Source organism: Musa acuminata, chromosome BXJ1-1 (genome assembly GCF_036884655.1).
Source record: "Musa acuminata AAA Group cultivar baxijiao chromosome BXJ1-1, Cavendish_Baxijiao_AAA, whole genome shotgun sequence".
Taxonomy (NCBI): Eukaryota; Viridiplantae; Streptophyta; class Magnoliopsida; order Zingiberales; family Musaceae; genus Musa; species Musa acuminata.
Genome location: NC_088327.1, coordinates 19,205,284 through 19,224,607, shown reverse-complemented (window position 1 = coordinate 19,224,607; position 19,324 = coordinate 19,205,284). Strand labels below are relative to the sequence as shown.

The 19,324-nt window shown below is 41.1% G+C and overlaps 2 protein-coding genes across 2 annotated transcripts; one reads left to right on the top strand and one right to left on the bottom strand.

The window, feature by feature from the left end:
- Positions 1-2,477: 2,477 nt before the first annotated feature.
- LOC135676796 (peroxidase 19-like) lies at positions 2,478-4,659 on the top strand. The gene is made up of 3 exons (XM_065188382.1): positions 2,478-2,920; positions 3,008-3,208; positions 3,855-4,659. The coding sequence occupies exons 1-3, from the start codon at positions 2,642-2,644 to the stop codon at positions 4,434-4,436; spliced, it is 1,062 nt and encodes a 353-aa protein (XP_065044454.1). The 5' UTR covers positions 2,478-2,641; the 3' UTR covers positions 4,437-4,659.
- A 71-nt stretch (positions 4,660-4,730) lies between these two features.
- Positions 4,731-8,297, bottom strand: LOC103999931 (transcription factor VOZ1-like). The gene is made up of 4 exons (XM_065188390.1): positions 7,907-8,297; positions 7,630-7,785; positions 6,730-7,249; positions 4,731-6,550 (listed from the first exon to the last, which is right to left on the bottom strand). Exons 1-3 carry the CDS (start codon positions 8,096-8,098, stop codon positions 7,061-7,063), a joined length of 537 nt encoding a protein of 178 aa, XP_065044462.1. The 5' UTR covers positions 8,099-8,297; the 3' UTR covers positions 4,731-6,550; positions 6,730-7,060.
- Positions 8,298-19,324: the final 11,027 nt, after the last annotated feature.

Below are 19,324 nucleotides of genomic sequence, written 5' to 3'. Positions count from 1 at the left end.
TTAGGATGATGATGACTTCTGGTTTACCCTGCTCTCATCAGTGATAATAGTATTTATCAATGCATCTTGTCTTCTCTATCAGATTAAATATTGTTTAGATGGATTGTGCTTGAATCTCCTGGTCACATAGTTTCATTTCATCATTGTCCAAGTGATGTCCCAGTATTGGATTCGTCATTCTTTCAATGCAATATTTCCATGGACTTAAAGCTTCATAGAATTCATATATAAAATACGAGTGATTTTTTGTTGAACCGAATTTTTCAGCCAAACCGATTCAGCGTTAGTCCAGATTGATTATAATATATTTTGAATAGAGGTGTAATGTTTTTGGTAAAACACGTTAAAGTTGAATAATGTGTTTTTCAATTATCATCCTTTCATGATAAATAATTTGATGATGATAAAGAAAGTACTGACAGATAAAAATTTCCTTGAATAATGTCTTCTTTTTGTTTTATCATTCTTTCAGGACAAATGATCAAATAATAATAAATAAATTGTCAATAGATTGAAAAAAAAAACTTTCTACAAAACATTCAAAACATCATAACAAATATTGAACATTGCATTAAGCTCCATTTTAACCTATGTAATTTTGATCATAGATCATTTAAGCTCTTATGATTTATTCGTATCTAAGATAACTTCTATATTTTAAAAATATAATATATAAGTTTCTTCCATTATGTGTGAATTAATAAATATTAGAGCTTTTTTAATTGACATGTTGACTCATAATAAAATATTCAGATAATGATATGTGTAATTTAGGTTCAAAAAAGGATTAAGATCTATTTTAGCTTATATGGTTTTAACCATGAATTACTTAAGTCCTTATGATTTATTCATATCTAAAATAATCCATATATTTTTAAAAACATAATATATAAATCCTTAATGTCAAGTTTGAGTTAACAAACATTAAAGTCTGCTCACATGGTATGTTGACTCACAATAAATTATTAATATAATGACACATAATTTAAGTTAAAAAAAACTAAGATCACCATCAATGGCGAGATGAGATGTTGTCATGGAAGTGACCACCACTAGCAGCACCGAGCTACTACTGCTTAAAAGGGCGTCATATATACACTGCCTTTCTCATGTTGATGACAAGCTCAGGAGTTTCCGATCCTGCCTAAGTGAATGTGTGTTAACTAATCCGACGCTAAGCATGCTGTGGTCTCCTAGTCCCTCTTCTTCCTCCTATGTTTTTTCATCCCCACCACCTCCCACTTCGTCCTCTCTTGCACCCCGACCCATCGTGCTTACAACATAGTGGTCTAGCTCTTCCTTACCTCCACCTCTAGCCTCTCATACATTTGCTTTTCCGCCTTCGTCCACTCCTATGACCTCCGTCGCTTTCTCTTTTTTGATAAGATGAACTTTAATCTTTTTTAAACTTAAATTATATGTATCATCATATTAATAATTTATTACGAGTCAGTATGTCATGTACGCAGACTCTAGCGTCTGTTAACTCAAACTTGATAAGAAGAACTTATGTACTATGTTTTTTAAAATGTAGAGATTATTTTAAACATGAACAAATCATAAGAGCTTTAGTAGTTCGTAACTAAAACTATAAAAATTAAAATAGATATTAATTATTTTTTTAACTTAAATTATATGTGTCATTATATTAATTATTTATTGTGAGTCAGTAAACTAATGTTTATTAACTAAGATTTTATAAAAAATTATATGTTATATTTTTAAAAATATAAGATTATTTTAGATATAAATAAATCAGACTTAAGTGATCTATATCAAAATCATATTATTAAAATAGATTTTTTTTGTTGTTGCAGTAAATTGGAAACTTATATTGAACTTATAAGAGTTACAGCAGTAGAATTAAGGCAGCACAAACCGGAGTCAGAAAACAGACAAACAAGCCATGAATCGCCAAGAACACAAAGGCAGCAAGCTTGAAACAAAACTTGACTCAGCTGATCCACCACCCACCTCCCACTCCTCCTGGTCCCCAAGTTGTAGCTCATAGCAGGAATTCAAGCCATAAGCTCTCCTTTGGAAGACAACCCAGCAAAAGAAAGCGGTGCATAGTTGGAGGTATGCAGGAAGGGGGTATCATCCTTTGCTTCCATGCAACCAAGTGAGAAGAACACAGTTGCAGAATCTGACTGAAGATCCATCTCCCACCAGAATCCTAATCCGACCAAAAAGCAATCTAAATCCGACATGGTAGGCACCAACTACCCGGCTGTTATGTCCTTAAAGTTATTGTATTGCCATGTCCATGGCCGTGTCACGTGGGCATACGTAGGAATCTCCACCATGGCTGTGGCTTGCATGTGGTTTGAGTCACTTAAAGGCTTTAGATGATGCACACCGGAAAACATAGACCGCGGTAAAAGGAACCAAGCATGTGTGGCTTGAAGTCTATCCTCAGCGATGGACCCAGAAGAGACACACTTTAGGTCACGGGCTATGGATTCTCTCATTAGATGTCTTGTTCCCACGTCATTTATGGCTGCAAGGGGCACATCCTTTCCATCCCACATGCAGCTTGGTTCTTCTTGGAACTCCTCCTCTTCCTCCTCCTCCTCCTCCTCCTCCTCCCTGTGAGAAGAGAGGCAAAGCGTGTTTGTTTCTTCTGCTGTTGTGTTCTGCCATGGGAGGCCGCTCCAGCTTCCTCCGTGTCGCCCTTCTCACGTTCTCGTTGGGGTTCTATTTCGTCTCATGTTGTGTTGGGTTCGTCGAGGGCGGCTACAGCAATGCCACGAAGAGGAAGAGGGTCCCCGTCCGGCACCAGCTCTCGTTGGACTTCTACGCCAACACCTGCCCCCACGTCGACCAGCTCGTCGCCTCCGTCACCGCCCGACGGTTCCGTGACTCGCCGGCGTCCGGTGCCGCCACCATCCGCCTCTTCTTCCATGACTGCTTCGTCGAAGTAAAGCCGAAAAATCTGTGTTGCGCGGCGCATTGTAGCAGGATCCTATCTTCACTGGCTAAAGTGCGCCGCGTGTGTTGGATGCAGGGCTGCGACGCGTCCATACTGATCGCGCCGACCACCGGCGGGCAGGTGGTGGTGGAGAGGGACGTGGAGGACAACAAGAACCTGGCGCCCGAGGCGTTCGAGACAGTGGAAATGGCCAAGGCGTTGGTGGAGAGCAAGTGCCCCGGCATGGTCACCTGCGCCGACATCCTTGCCATGGCTGCCAGAGACTTCGTCCGCCTGGTACTTCCTTCAAAGCTCTCATACTTATCGTAACGATGAAGCCATAAAGATAACCTACTAGGAGTAGCGAAAAGAATGCATGCACCTCATCCCGTTCATGATATCATCAAAGCAATCCTTAATTGGTCTCCATCAGCCTCTTCACTTGTGTTGGAGGTTCTCCTTGATGTGCTTCTTGTACAAGCCAAACTTAGGTGTGGCCTGGAGTTGTTTGCTAGGTAGAAGATAGTGTTTCACAGCCCACAGCAGACAACTGGATCTACTTGTAGCTGTAAATATATAATCATAAGATTTTGTTGTTTTGGTAGATGACATCTGGGTTCTGTTTTCCTTCTCAAGATCAACTCAAAGTCTGCCATTTAGTCGAGTGTCTTCTTTCTTTGAGCTGTCTGATACATGTAGCCGCTTAGATTATCCCATCGTTTCTTGTCTGGTTTCTCAGTGTCAAGCGACTGATCTGACACTGCTTCGATGTAAGAGATCCACTTCACATGTGTTCTTTGGCCATTATTTCTCGTGACAAATGCACTGTGTAACACTCCCACCATCTCCTCATGATTGAGATGGCCTGTGACAGGAAGAAGGACAAAGAGAAATGAAGCGTATATTGGTATTTCCCTTTAATTAGATCGTTGAGTGCATGCAGGCAGGAGGGCCGAACTATGGCGTCAAGAAGGGGAGGAAGGACAGCAGAGTGTCGATGGCGGGGAAGGTGAGGGGTAACCTCCCTCGAGCCAACTCCACGGTGGACGAGCTCATCCGGCTGTTCGCGGCCAAGGGGTTTCGCACGGAGGACCTGGTGGCGCTGTCGGGGGCGCACACCATCGGCTTCTCCCACTGCGACCAGTTCGTGAGCCGACTGTACGACTTCCGCGGCACCGGGGAGCCCGACCCCTCGATCGACCTGCGGCTCCTCAAGGCGCTGCGGATGTCGTGCCCCCGCTCCGGCGGCAACAACGACGTGGTGGCGCCGTTCGACGTGCAGACCCCCTTCTCCTTCGACCACATGTACTACGGCAACCTGGAGGCCAAGATGGGGCTGCTGGCCACGGACCAGGCGCTGTTCCTGGACCCGCGGACGAGGCCTCTGGTGCAGGGCCTGGGAAGGGACAAGGTCAGGTTCTTCGACGCCTTCGCTGCGGGCATGGAGAAGATGGGATCCATCAGGGTGAAGAAGGGGAAGACGGGGGAGATCAGGAAGGTCTGTAGCAAGCACCTGGCAGCTTGATGTGCATGATCTTTTGTGTATTGGCCTTGCTCTAGTCACTTTTTCTACTTCCAAAGGTATTCATTTGTTGATCTGTGCGCCTCACTATTCTTTGCTTCCTTGTTGAACCGATCTCCTCTCTCGAACAAAGAGATGCTGCTGCGTCTGTTCAACTGAAGTCTGCTGCATTTATTGATCGCTTTTTCTGCAACACACTGTACTCAATTCGAGCTGCTATTTATCATACCATTTAAATTGTACTTTTTTCATTAAAACAACTTAAGAAAGACAAGTTATTGGCAAAAGAACAAGAACCTTATGATATAGGCCATGGAGTAAGAAATCTGAGTGAAACATGGATAAGTTGCAGATGTCCTTTGCCTTGATTACTACCCTGCTGTTGATGTGCTTCTTTGAGCATGAGTGGCTGAACATATTGAGGAACAGGATCTATGGACATCAGATATATCTATGACTGACTTCTCCTCTGCACCCTTTCTCCATTACGCACCGGACTGGGCACTCTGTGTGCTGAAACATATCCACCTCCATTACCATCTCACAAGCAAACTAGGCTGGCTTTCGTGGCTATCATCATTTGATATCTGAAGATTGCTCACTCAATCACATCATATAAGCTTTGGGTCAGTTTAGCAGATTACATGACAGCATGAGATTCCAAGCAGCAGTTTCTGTTACATTTATCTTCATCTATACCATAAAAGAACTCATGCTGCTATTGCTTGAGGAACAACATTTCTGAAACATGAGGACTACATTTTGAGGACTGTTATCTCACAATCAGATTTCACTGCTTTTCAATTTTACACACTCTGACAGGCAATATACGTTCAGAATGAACAAAACACACTGTCCTCCAAGTAATTCACAACAGAATAGCTGTATCATCTTTCTTCATCCTGTATAACTATATAGTACTGCAACCAACAAAATACTGATATATCAGGGTGTAACCTCAAAATCACAACAGCAGCTTTCAGATGCAGAAAAAAGGGTTCAAACAGGCTTTAGCCTGCGCCAGCAAGCCTTTAGTGCAAAAAGATTTGAGATTTAGATGACTAGAACCACTAACAAATTAAGCTTTTTCAAAATCTCAGGAAAACACTGCACCGTGGAGACCGAGAGAAGCATACAATTTCTCATCTCCCATTCCAAAAAGCCATGCAATAACTAGTTAGTTGTCCTTCCAGTTAAAAGATGCATCCCAAAAACAGAGATGCTCTACTGTCAAGCCAATTGACATAATTACAGTCGGCAACATACTGTAACTTTCAGAATGATCAAGCTGCTGTGCTTCAAAATGATTCTTTTTTTCTAACACTTGCTGATCCTTAATACTGCAGACTTGTATTATAAAGTACCAGAAAAACAGAGTCAGAAGGCTGTGACTAATTAGCAGCATCAAACAGCTAGGATGTATGCTGTAAATTGAAGCAAAACAACTCGTTACCAGAAATGAGTGAGAAAATGCTGATTACGTGTCTGAATGCAGCAAGTTTCAAGTGGTTGCTAACATTCTCCTATTTTCCATAACAGTCATTCAAGCTATTGACCGTACAAGCATATTGCTCATAGGCAGAGTTCTCATCTAGAGAAGCTATCTGGATCAGAGCACGGAAAATATTTGGAGTATTGTCCTTTTGATCAGCCACGTCTGAAGCTACATAGAAGTCTCCAGCACTGTCTTTCTGATTTGCTTTTGTCCTGCTCTTGGTATTCTTCTTAGAATCCACACTGTTCTCTGCTTTGAGCCTTCCCATCCGCTGTTGCAGATCCACAAGTGAATTACTGGTCAACTAAGCCTTGCCACTTTCCTTTAGATCAATGAGCTTGAATTCTAGTCTATATAATGCAAAGGCTTCAGAATCATTGATCTCATATTCATACAGATGTCACTCATAGTGAGTTAGCGGTTGAGGATCCATGTAGTAGGATCTTTTGAACCACCCATATTCCTTCAATACTTGCTTCCTAGATTCATGCCAACAACGGCCATTATAATTTGGCAATGAACTTTGCTTCCAGTTCCCCCTCTCAAATGCCCTCCTTGGCTTGTCAAAAAAAAAGCCATTCTCTTAGTGATTCGTCTTCAAGAACACAAAGATCAAATAGCTCTGCAGCATAATACAAAAATTCCTGGCAATCCTAAGTTCATCAAAAGAAGAAAAGGAGAAAAGTAGACACAACCATACATACCACACAGTAGAGTTTTCAAATGGGTGAACTAGCTGGCTAGAAATTATGGACAAATGAGCAGTATTTAAATGTCACTGAAGATGGAGTACACCCATACCTGAAGCATTCCATGGTGACCTTGCAGTTGCAGCACCTTCAAATACTGGAATACCAACAAATTTTCCTTGTATTTTTGTGCTAAGAGCAGCAAAAAGTGGACCATCCTTCAAATCGATGCCTCCAGGGCGAAGCACCAGCGTCATACCTGGCATATCTTCATTAATCGCTAGAGTGGCATGGAAGCTGCTACAATAGTCTCGGCACCATTCTGATCCCTGAGCAGGCCTTGGACAATCCCAAAGAGCACACTTTGGCCTTAAAAATGCAGAAGGCCGAGGGCAAATAGCTGGCAGCACATCTGACATATAGGGAAACACATTTCGGCCATTCTACTCAGTAGGATCGACATCAACATAAAGATCATGGGGCAGTTCTTGATGCATATTGTATTGCTGATAATTATAATGATTGACCCCTTCATGGCAAGTCACTTTATCTGGCCCTGTCTGGAGGTTGCTCTCAGAGTGGTCGGCATATGGGAGCTTCTGCCCAACTACATTCTGATTCACATAGTATTCCTGCAAGAGCCAATTTGACAACTTTCACTTCCAAAATGACCACCACAAATTAATGAAAAAAATAAGTTTAAATTATTAAAATATTTATCCCCACATAACATGCAAGTAAAATGGGCCATATTCTTATCTTATATCCTGATTTTTTATTCAAAAACAAAATATCCTGCATGGGTCATATTCTTTTTCACTCTATTCATGAACAGCTTTCTTCTCTGCCTTTAGAGTTCCATCAAAATTGAATATACTTGCGAATTCTCTGGTTAGAACAATGAAAGCAAAGGACTGAGTATTCACCTCTCAGTGTATTGGTTTTTTGTCCAAAGATTCAATTACCAAATTGTGGTAACGCACAAAGAAAAGAAGATTAGGTTTGTATTCACCTCTTGAAAGTTGGCAGCCCGTCCACCTTGTGCGGCTCCAACATCAGCTTGTTGCAATTCCACTAGCTCGGGCTTTGGTGTGTTCCCGAACGCCAACTCGGCCAGCTTGCTCGTCGCATCATCCTCCTCCTCGCTCAGCTGCAACAGACGGAGCGTCTACGAAAACACATCCCAAGTGTCAGGAGTCTTCCCCTGTCCACAAAGAATCAACCGAAAACTCCAAATCGACCGAACAAACAAACAGACAGAAAGAAAGATCGGCCTCCGACTCGATTACCTGCAGGGAGGTGGCGGGTGAAGGCTGGTTGAGCTCGGCCCAACACTCGCGGAGCCTCTGGTGGACCTGCTCCTCGAGGACAGCGACGTCGGCGGCGCGGCAATCCTTGATGGCGGACTGGAGGTCGTCCACCCGGTTCCTGGCCTTGTCCCTGTGCAGATGGTGCAACGCCGACTTGCAGCCCGTCCCCATGGCGAAGGATCGAGCGATCGAGGCGGAATCGGGACCCTAGAATTGGCGATCGGGGGTGAAATCGAGGCGGCAAGAAAAAAAGAAGTGGAAGAAGATGCCTCAGTAAGTAAGCATTCGCAATGGAGGATGGTAGGAACCTCCTCGCAAAACAGAGGCGGCAAATCGGGGGTGACACCCAGTTCCTGCCGTTGCTTCGACGACGGGGGATTTAATTTTTTTTCTTCTATTTTTAAAGTTACTTAGAGTTAATATCATGTTTGTTTGATAAGATAAGAATTGAGTAAAAATTAATAAAAGTATTATAAAAAGTATTAAGTCTTTTGCATGTGATGCCTTTTATAAAAGGTTTCTCCTATTAAAAGAAGAAAAAGTTATAGTAAAGATTGTTGATATTCATTCGTTGGAAAGAAGATCGATAGTGAAAGCCGATGACCTCGAGGGAAGAAGAATCAAGAGTGGACGTAAGTTAGGACGATTGAACCACTATAAATCTGGTTTACATTTCTCTTTATGTTTTTCTTTACTATTACTAACTGATTTAGTTGCTCAGTACACTTACTCAAATTCTATGTTAAACGTATTTTTGATATGTATATTTCATCGAACTTTCAAATCGAAACTTTATTTCGAAAGCACTAATGCACCCTCTCCTCTTAGTGTCTTTATGATCATAACACTTAATCCTAATGGATCATGCCCTATTGGGTATTGGATCTCAATCCAACTACCCAAGTCTTTTGGATTAGTGGATCTCTACTTAATAATTTCTCAATGGCTCTTATTGGATCTTCTCCACAATATCCAATAATTCAGGGGCTTATTGGAAATCCAATAAGATAAGGACTCTAACGGATATCTCATATCTTAATCTCTACTCATTGTAACACCTACCATATGTGTGTGACCCTTTAGGTCCAATATCGAGCTGATAATGAGTCATACATATCAAAACTTTTTCCAACTCAATGAATTATTATCTCCATAATAATTCATTCGACTCATCAATTACGGATGTACTAGACCACTACGTTGTAGTTTCTTGATGATATAAGGAAATCCAATCCATCGGACCTATCTGACCTCAACTATCATGTATCTATAGTCCCTCATCCATCTAATATCCCAGAGACCGCATGCCGGGCATGGTGTTGTCAGGCCTATACGGAATCTACTCGAGTCTCGCTCTAATCGGATTCTCCTAGAGAACTCTTTCTCTTTCAATCCGAATGACCCTAGCTAGGGATTTGCCTGAGCAATAATACATAGGATATTTCTCTCATGACATTAAGAGCGGATGAACATCTATTGACACTCAATTGCCCTCGTAAGTTGGTTACCACTCCTAATGACCAATTATGTTAGATCTGAAACTTCAAAACCTATAAGTATGGTATCAAAGAGTGGAGTACTCATACAAGGTATCCTCGGTTTCTCAAGTTAAAGGACCAGATACACAATTGGGATGAAAGAATCGCTGTCTGATAATGAGGTATCATCAACTATCCAACATTCCGTGAGTAAATCAATAAGTGAACTCATTATCCAATGAGCACCTGTATTATATCCCTAGTGTTTGTTGGATAACTTGGGACAACATCACATGCGTAATGGAAGAGCAAAAAATAAAAATCTTACATTTCCCATAGAAAATAGTTTCTTATCGTCATGCGAGATTGGTGCATAAAAACCCGCAAAACCAAAAAACTATGCGTATGTTAAAGATGTGTTACCTAAGGAGATCGTATATCCTTGAAAACATGTAGATCTATAGGAGAGGATCATTGAGGTCAACTGTTCTCCTCTCTAGCAATGATCCACATAATAGATATGATGAAGACGCTTCTCAAATCGCTACACAATCATTCTTTCCGCGCTCACCACATGATCGAGAAGGGGTTGACCCTTCTTTCTGTCCACATGCCCCAAACTAGGGCTATCGACTGAGGAGGAGAGGAAGAGAGGAGTATAGGAGGTGCCAGCCAAAAATGGTTTAGCCTATGCCCCCTTTAGTTCCCTCCTATTTATAGAGGTCCTTGTCAACTTAACCCTAATGGATCATGCCCTATTGGGTACTAGAACTCTATCCAATTACTCTATAGGGAAATTTAGGAGCGACAACACATGTGCAGCGGAAGAACATAAAACAAAAATATCAAATTTCTCAAAATGTGTTTATCATCGTACGAAGATTGGTGTGCAAAAACCCACGAAACTAAAAATCACGTGTGAGATAGTTGTGTTACCTATGTAGATCGTATATCCCTATATTCCTACAGATCTATGGGAGAGGATGAAGAAGGTCAAGTATCCTCCTCTCTAGTGGTGATCCACACAATAAGGGCTACGAAGATGCTATTCAAATCGCTGCCCAAATCTCTAAACCTATTGTCTAAGGAGGAGAAGGGGAGAGAAGAATAGGAGGTGGCAATCAAAAAGTCTAGCCTATAACCCTTTGGTTCTCTTCTATTTATAGAGGTCCCTTATCAACTTAACCAAAATAGATCCTACCATATTGGGTATTGGATATCCATCCAACTACCGAAGCCTCTTAGATTAGTAGAACTCTATCCAATAATCTCTAATTGACTCTTATTAGATATCATCCATAGGATCCAATAATTCAAGATGTTATTGGATATCCAATAAAATAAGGGCTCCGATAGATATCTCATATCCGAACCTCTACTCATCACAATACCTATCATATGCATGTGACCCTCTAGGCCGAATATCGAGCTGATCATGAGTTATACCTTTCATAACTTCTTTTGGCTCAATGAATTGTTATTTTAATAATAATTCACTCGACTCATCAACTACAAACGTATTAGACAACTACGTTATAGTCCCCAAACGATACAAGAGAATCCAATCATTTGAACATATATGTTCTTAGTTATCGTATACTTATAGTTTATCATCCATCTAATATCCTAGATATTATACATCGAGCCTGGTGCTGTCAGGTCTCTACGGTTTCTCCTTGAGTCTCGCTCTAATCAGATTCTCCCAGAGAATTCTTTCTCTCTCAATCCGAATGACCTTGGCCAAGGATTTATCTAAGCAAGAACATATGAGATATTCCTCTTATGATACTAAGAGTGGATGATCCTTTATCGACACTCAATAGCCATCGTAAGATTGACTATTACTCTTGATGACTAGTTGTACTAGATCCAGAACTTCCAAACCTAAAAGTTTGGCATCAAAGAGTGGAGTACTCATACAGGACATCCTTGGTATCTCAAGTCTAAAGACCAGGTATACCACTAGGATGACGAAATCACTCTCTGACAATAAGGTATCATTAACCATCCAGCATTCCACAAGCAGATCAATTAATGAACTTATTCTCCAATGAACATTTGCACTATAGCTCTAGTGTCCCCACACGAGCAACTATGAGACTAGCCACCTCTGTCATATGGATGAGTATACAATATACCTGTATGTCCGGTTATCTCGATGTCCCTCTCGAGTAAACTATGACCAAGATTATTTAGGGCCTGTGTTTAGAGGTAAATCAGTCTCGTTATCATGATCTTATCACAATTTGATTCTCATTACACAGATCCATCAACATCATAATATATTTATGCATTAAGCTGCTAGTTATAGGTGCCTAGCAAGCCAATCACGTGAGTGATGGCACGTGTGACTTGATACCGAATCTTTTTGCTTATTATATTTTGGCGTATATCACTTTATAACTATTGCATATATGCATATATATATTGTGATGTCCTTGGATTTGTGCAATGGGAATCTGATCGTGATAAGATCACGATAATGAGATCGATTCACCTTTAAACACATATCCTAAATAATCCCGGTCATAGGTTACTCGAGAGGGACATCGTGATAACCGGACAGACTGGTGTGCTGTATACCCGTCCATATGATGGATGCAGCTAGTATCATAGCTGCTCGTGTAGGGACACTAGGGATACAGTACAGGTGCTCATTGGAGAATGGGTTCACTGATTGATCCACTTACGGAATGCTGGATGGTTGATGATGCCTTATTGTCAGACAGCGATTCCGTAGTCCTATTGGTGTATTTGGTCCTTAGACTTTAGACACCAAGGATGTCATGTATGAGTGCTCCACTCTTTGATACCAAACTTATAGGTTTAGTTGTCACAGATCTAGTACAATTGGTCATTGGGAGTGGTAGTCGACCTTACGAGGGCTATTGAGTGTCGATAGAGGATCATCCACTCTCGGCGTCATGAGAGAAATATCCCATGTATTCTTGCTCAGACAAATCCCAACCCAGGGTCATTCAGGTTGAGAGAGAAAGAGTTCTCCGGGAGAATCCGATTAGAGCGAGACTCGAGTAGAAATCGTATGGGTTGACAGCACCATGCTCGATATACGGTCTCTGGGATATTAGATGGATGAGGGATATAGGTACATAGTAACTGAGGACAGACAAGTCCAATGGATTGGATTCCCCTGTATCGTCTGGGACTACGGCGTAGTAGCCTAGTACGTGTTAGGATCGAGAGCACTAAGAGGGGGGGGGTGAATTAGTGCAGCGGAAATCTTTCAGCAATTAAAAACGAAAGCTGCGTTCGTTCGATAAAAACTATTTTGATGCAAAAGCCGATTCTAAGATTACTTATGATTAAGTGCAGTTTATGTCTAAACACAGTTTGCGTCTAAGCGCAGTTTACACAGTTTGCGTCTAAATGCAGTTTGTGTCTAAATGCAGATTGCGTCTAAGCGCAATTTGCGTCTAAGGTCTGAGCGCAGTTTGCGTCTAAGATCAGATTGCGTCTAAGCGCAGTGCAGTTTGCGTCTAAACGCAGTTTTATGTCTAAACACAGTTTTACGTCTAAACGTAGTTTTATGTCTAAACGCAGTTTGCGTCTAAACGCAGTTTTACGTCTAAACGTAGTTTTACGTCTAAACGCAGTTTGCGTCTAAACGCAGTTTTACGTCTAAACGTAGTTTTACGTTTAAAAGTAGTTTACGTCTAAAACACAATTTTATAGGGATCTGAACTTAGAAACTTTGTTCGTAAAAGCGCAGAAGACAGTTTTGCAGAATCAAAACGTAAACGTAAACTGTAATGTATGAAAACACCGATTTACGTTTGAATGCAGATTCGAAAAGATCAACACTTAGAAACTTGTTCGTAAAGGCGCAGAGAGCAGTAGCTATGTAGGAGGTTTGCAGTAATGATAAAGTGCTCAAAATAAACGCAAACCAGAGATTTAGAGTGGTTCGGTCAATCTTGACCTACTCCACTTTTGGCTTCCTCCACCGACGAGGTCACCGACGTCAACTAGAGGCCTTCCTTCAATAGGCGAAGGCCAACTGCCCTTTTACAGATTCACTCCTTTTGATGGGCTCAGGAGACAACCCTTACAGGACCTTTCTCTCCTCTCTTTACAACTCAAGACTTGAAGAACATAAAGAGGAGAACTTTAGGACTTTTCACAAATTTGAGCTCTTAGAATCACAGAAAAGATCAAGAATTCGGTGTAGGTCTGTGTCTTTTCAGTGCTGAATGGGTGGGGTATTTATAGGCCCCAACCCAATTCAAATTTGGAGCTCAAAACGATCAAATCCCGGAATTCCGGGATCAGGCGGTTGTACCTCCTGACTGGAGAGGTTGCACCACCTTGCAGAGCTCGAAGACTGAGCTCAGGCGGTTGCACCTCTTTGTCAGGGGCGGTTGCACCTCCTGAGTCTGGCTCAGAGACTGAGCCCCAGGCGGTGCCACCTCTTGACTGAGGCGGTTGCACCTCTCTGCCAGAGCTCGAAGACCGAGCTCAGGCGGTGCCACCTCTCTGTCAGGGAGGTTGCACCGCCCAGTCTAGCTCGAAGACTGAGCTCAGGCGGTGCCACCTCCTGGCTGGGGAGGTTACACCGCCCAGTCTCGCTGGGAGGCTTTGCCCAGGCGGTGCCACCTCCTGGCCTAGGCGGTTGCACATCCTGGTGCAATCAGGGTCCGAATGGTTAGCTCCATTCGGCCCAATTTCAGTCTTTCAGGGGCCCAATTGCCCCAAGATTAAGCTAATGGGATCACCTCCCATTTTCCAACTTAATCAACGTGCTAACTACGATTAGATCTAAGACAATTTCTGCAGCTTGGCTTCGGTGCGTCAATCGCTTCTTCCGGCGAGTTTCCGGCGAACTTCCGTCGATCATCCGATGAACCCTCGGTGATGCTCCTGCGGACTTCCGGCAAACTCCTGGACTTTGCGACGATCCACTTGGCGAGTTCCGACGAGCTTCGCTTGGCAAGCTTCTGGACTTCTCGGATCTGTTCTCGCAGAACCTCCGACGACCGTCCGAACTTCCGTCGAACTCTCGAACTCCCAACGTGATCATGAACTTGACTCCGGCGTAACTCCTGCTGCTTGTCTAACTTTCATCGTAGTTAATCCTGCACACTTATCTCAACACATAGATTAGACAACAAATGACAATTGACTTCATCATCAAAATCCGAGATTCAACAATCTCCCCCTTTTTGATGATGACAATCAATTGATAATGGAGTTATCCTTAACTCCCCTTGTCTATATGCTATAGTTGAGATAAGTCAACCTTGAATTCAAGACCTAAGAATTCAAGTGACGTATTGATAAGTTAGATCAGTTAAACTTATCAATACTCCCATCATGATACTCATCATGATGTATCTCTTCAAAGATGATGTCAAGGCTTGACATACATCATCAAGTTTGTATGATTCTGTTTGTAACTATTCATCATGTAGTTTGAACATTATCATATAAAGCTGTGAAGCACTATTACATGATGCACACATTTGAAATATTCTAGCAAGTTTTGCATTTTCTTCACATGATAAGATATCAACTCAGGGCATAATGCAAACTTTAGCACATGTTCATATATCTCTTGGTGATGCAAGGATGGCATAATCATAGCAGTGTTTATAGCATCACTCATAGTATTTCTAAACATGGCAGTATTTATCAATTCATATATCCCCCCCTTTGTCATCAACAAAAAGCATAGTAATTATGATACCAGGAAAATAATAATAGCAAGCTTATAGAGGAATTTTACATAGATTGCTTTAAATACTTCTTCCCCTTTTTGTTATAATCCATTGTCTATGTAAAGATTTTTCAGGATGGAATACATACACATGAATCACTTCATCAAATCTATTTCAGAAACTTATTTTTCATGAAGGTGCACGAGAAAATCTGTTTTATAGCATTCGAATAAATAAGATGCATTCGGACAAGATTTTGTTGCAGATTTTCACATATAATCATAGAAACATGGCAATCAAGTGATTTGATCATTCAATATAGTCCGAAAAATAATTTTAACAAATTTATCTATTCGGACACATCAACATTCCTAATTCTCTTCGAATGAAATCAAAGCACAAGGTTTTCAAAACTTTTAGTTTCAAGGCACAACATTCTTAATTTGGACACATCACATACCAAACAGTAATGATACCATAAAAATCTGAGATAACTTTTACCACAAGGCGCAAGATAGATGTTTACAGCCAGCACATCAGAAGTGAGTAACATAAGAAGTTTACAACAACAACAGGTGTTCAACAAGTTCATTGATGAGGTGGAAAATTAAAGTGCCTAAACAAGGAGTCAAATTGACTATGAATTTGCTGCAGCTCAGATAGGATTTGATCTTGTCGTTGTTCAATCCGTTCTTGTCTTTGTTCGAATCGATCCATTCGAATCCCAATTTCTTCGATGGATGTATGAGTTTGCTCAACTGGATGTGTTTCCTCAAAGGGAAGGGTCGGAGGAGATTGGGTACCCCTAAATACTGGTGTTTCCGATTCTGGTTCAGGTTGAGGGTGATCAGTCCTTCTAGGGATTCTAACCCAGTTACCGTTTCTATAGTAACATCTTAGTCGGTGAAGTAGATTTTTGTTTATTATGCTGAATCTATCTACTTTCATTACTTCTTCTTCTGGTGGTATTAGAATGTCGTAAGCTTTCATTATTCTTGTGATTATACCACCATATGGGAGCATCATATCTTTCTTAGATAATTCTAACATGTTTTATTGGATAAGATAACCAAGACAGATGTCATGTCCCTTCATGATTAAGTACATAGTTCCTAATTCTAATTGACTTACTTCATCATGATATGAAGAATTATACTAGTCATGATATGATGAAGTATCTTAGTGTTCAAAGGCAGTAGATGTTCACAACTTTTAGGAACCAATGCTATGTTAGGATTGGCAAAGATTGTTCCTAAGGCTTCAACATAGGATGTTCCAATACTTTCATCATCCCATGATCCTCTAAAGTAAAGTCCTATGCTTTTTATGGGAATGCCTATCATATCACGAATGAACCTATCAGTGATTGAGATGTGTTGTCCTAAAAGATAGGTGGACATCCTTTCTTCATCATCTATTTGTATGTTATTGTAAAATAATCTAACTAGCCTAGGATAGATGGGTTCGTTAATCTGCAAGATTGGAAGTAGATCTAGGTTTGCAAACCATTGGATAGTCTCTAAGTCTCTTAGTTCATTTAGATCTACGTATTTTCCCTTATTGATACTTCTAAATTCGAAAGAGGGAAAATTTTTAGCATGGTTTTTTGAATCGAAAAGGGTGAAATCAAACTCTTCTACTAATCTCCTCTTTCCCTTGTCCCTTGAGGATCTTCTAGATCCCATAACTACTGCTGTTTAGAGGGATGATGATGAGCAAGAGTAAATGAAGAACAAAACAGAATTTAAGGGCTTCTTAGAGAGTACCTTTGTGAAATCTTCAAGAGAAGGAAGGATTCTTGATGTTTTGCTCCGAAATGGGAGGTATTTGGAAAGCTTAGAGGAGTGAAATGAGAATGGAGGAGACTTGGAAGAGTAGAGGAGGAAATGGGAGTGAGTTGGGGTCGGTTCCACTGCCGGCCCTAGCGTGGGTTTAAAAAGGCAGAGTTGCGGGCGGTTGCACCTCTGGCTGGAGCGGTGCAACCGCTGGCAACCTGTGGTAGCTGGAGGTGCCACCGCTAGCTGGAGAGGTGCCACTGCCTGCAGCCAGTGAGCACCTAATGTGATTTGATCAGGGAGCCTTTGCCTTGAGGAAAGTTTTTTCATTTCAGAGCAATTAACGTTTCTTACGTGATTTCGTATGAGTTTTTATTTAAGGAAGAAGCTCTTGTACGATCAAGATAGATCTTTTAATGTGCGTATGTCATACGTATGTTGATAGTTCATTTGGTATCCCTTCTAAAATCATGACATATTTAGTTTCTTCACGATACAAGAATTAATTCGTAGATGATAGAGTTGACGGGTTCGAAGATCAAGGGGATATGTGAATTTGGGAATCATATGTTTCTAATAAGGTTGTATCCAAATCGCATTTGTGATTTCATAACTTCTACTTGTTACTTAAGCGTTGCGAGTTCCTTTTTGACTCTTGGTTTATGACTATCGAGAATCAAGGAGCAGAATATTATTTCTTGCTCCAGCCTAAAATTTTAATGTTTTTATAGGAAGGGATGATTTTTAGGTACCCATTTGCTTTTGGGTGCCTCACAAATAGATCTACATTTCTTATCATGTTGCATAGAATTTGTCATGGTTCCTTTAGGAACCCAAATCAATTTGTTTGGACTTATTTTCTTGAATGGACAACAATGTGTCTTGTGTCCAAATTTACAACAGAGGTTACATTTGTCTTGATGTCGAATATGTAAGATGGAGCATTTTATGAAGGTGGTTGGATTTTGGTGAGGACTTCTCACGAATCCAATTCCACTTCTTTTGGGAACGTGACCCTTGTTTGTAAGGATCATGTTCAATGACTTGCTACCAACCTCGAATTTCTTCAAGGTGTCCTTAAGTAGCAAGTTTTCTTTTTGGAGAGTTTCTAGATCATGGCATTTTATGCATGGGCTTAAACTATCATGATGTTCAGCATTTAACTTATCGAAATTACAAATAAGACTATCATGCTCCTTTTTTAGCAATTTGTATTTACTACTGATAGTCTTACACTCATCAAACAATTCATGGAAAGCATTTAATAATTCATCGAATGATAAGTCTGCATCTATTGAATTTGTTACCTCATCTTCGATGGCCATTAAGGCGTAATGAGCAACTTGCTCGGTGTTGGACTCCTCTTCTTCGGATGCGCTCGAGTCATCCCATGTTGCTTGAAGCGCCTTCTTCTTTGATGTTCTCCTTTTGATTTGGGGACAATCACTCTTGTAGTGTCCGGGCTTTTTGCATTCATAGCAGATTACTTGGTCCTTCTTGGGTTCAAGTTTATTTTTTGCATCATTCTTAAATTTGTTTCTTTTAAAGAACTTTTTAAACTTTCTTGTTAGAAGTGCCAAGTCATCATCACAGTCCTCATCACTTGAGTTTTCTCTCAAGTGGCATTCAGAAGCTTTGAGTGCCATATCCTTCCTGTTCTTTGGAAGGATGTCTTCTTGCTCTTCATGAGCTTTACAAGTCATTTCGTAGGTCATTAATGACCCGATTAGTTCTTCAAGAGGGAAATTTCCCAGATCTTTTGCTTCTTGAATAGCAGTGACTTTAGGATCCCAACTCTTAGGAAGGGATCTTAGTATCTTATTAACAAGCTCAAAATCCGAAAAGCTCTTTCCGAGTCCTTTTAGACCGTTGACGACATCCGTGAAACGGGTAAACATGTCGCCAATGGTTTCACTCGGTTTCATCCAGAAAAGTTCGAAAGAATGTAACAGCAAATTGATTTTTGACTCTTTTACTCTACTTGTGCCTTCATGGGTCACTTCGAGTGTGTGCCAAATATCAAATGCAGTTTCACAAGTTGAAACACGGTTAAACTCGTTTTTCTCAAGTGCACAAAATAAGGCATTCATAGCCTTTGCATTAAGAGCGAAAGCCTTCTTCTCCAAATCATTCCAATCGATCATTGGAAGAGAAGACTTCGAAAATCCGTTTTCGACAAGATTCCACAGTTCAAAATCCATAGAAATAAGAAAGATCCTCATTCGGGTCTTCCAGTAGGTGTAGTCCGTCCCACTGAACATGGCTGGACGCGTAATAGAATGCCCCTCTTGGTTTCCGGCGTATGCCATTTCTCTTGGGTTTTAATCCGTTAGAGAGTTAACCTTGCTCTGATACCAATTGTTAGGATCGAGAGCACTAAGAGAGGGGGGGGGGGGTGAATTAGTGCAGCGGAAATCTTTCAGCAATTAAAAACGAAAGCTGCGTTCGTTCGATAAAAACTATTTTGAT

Bases quoted from the DNA above. Each gene is read 5' to 3' on its own strand.
- LOC135676796 (XM_065188382.1), top strand. From the start codon at position 2,642: ATGGGAGGCCGCTCCAGCTTCCTCCGTGTCGCCCTTCTCACGTTCTCG. The intron at 2,921-3,007 runs GTAAAGCCGAAA...TGTTGGATGCAG, and splicing joins TCCATGACTGCTTCGTCGAA to GGCTGCGACGCGTCCATACT. The intron at 3,209-3,854 runs GTACTTCCTTCA...GAGTGCATGCAG, and splicing joins CCAGAGACTTCGTCCGCCTG to GCAGGAGGGCCGAACTATGG.
- LOC103999931 (XM_065188390.1), bottom strand. From the start codon at position 8,098: ATGGGGACGGGCTGCAAGTCGGCGTTGCACCATCTGCACAGGGACAAG. The intron at 7,786-7,906 runs GTAATCGAGTCG...GTGTTTTCGTAG, and splicing joins CACCCGCCACCTCCCTGCAG to ACGCTCCGTCTGTTGCAGCT. The intron at 7,250-7,629 runs GTGAATACAAAC...TGGCTCTTGCAG, and splicing joins GGGCTGCCAACTTTCAAGAG to GAATACTATGTGAATCAGAA.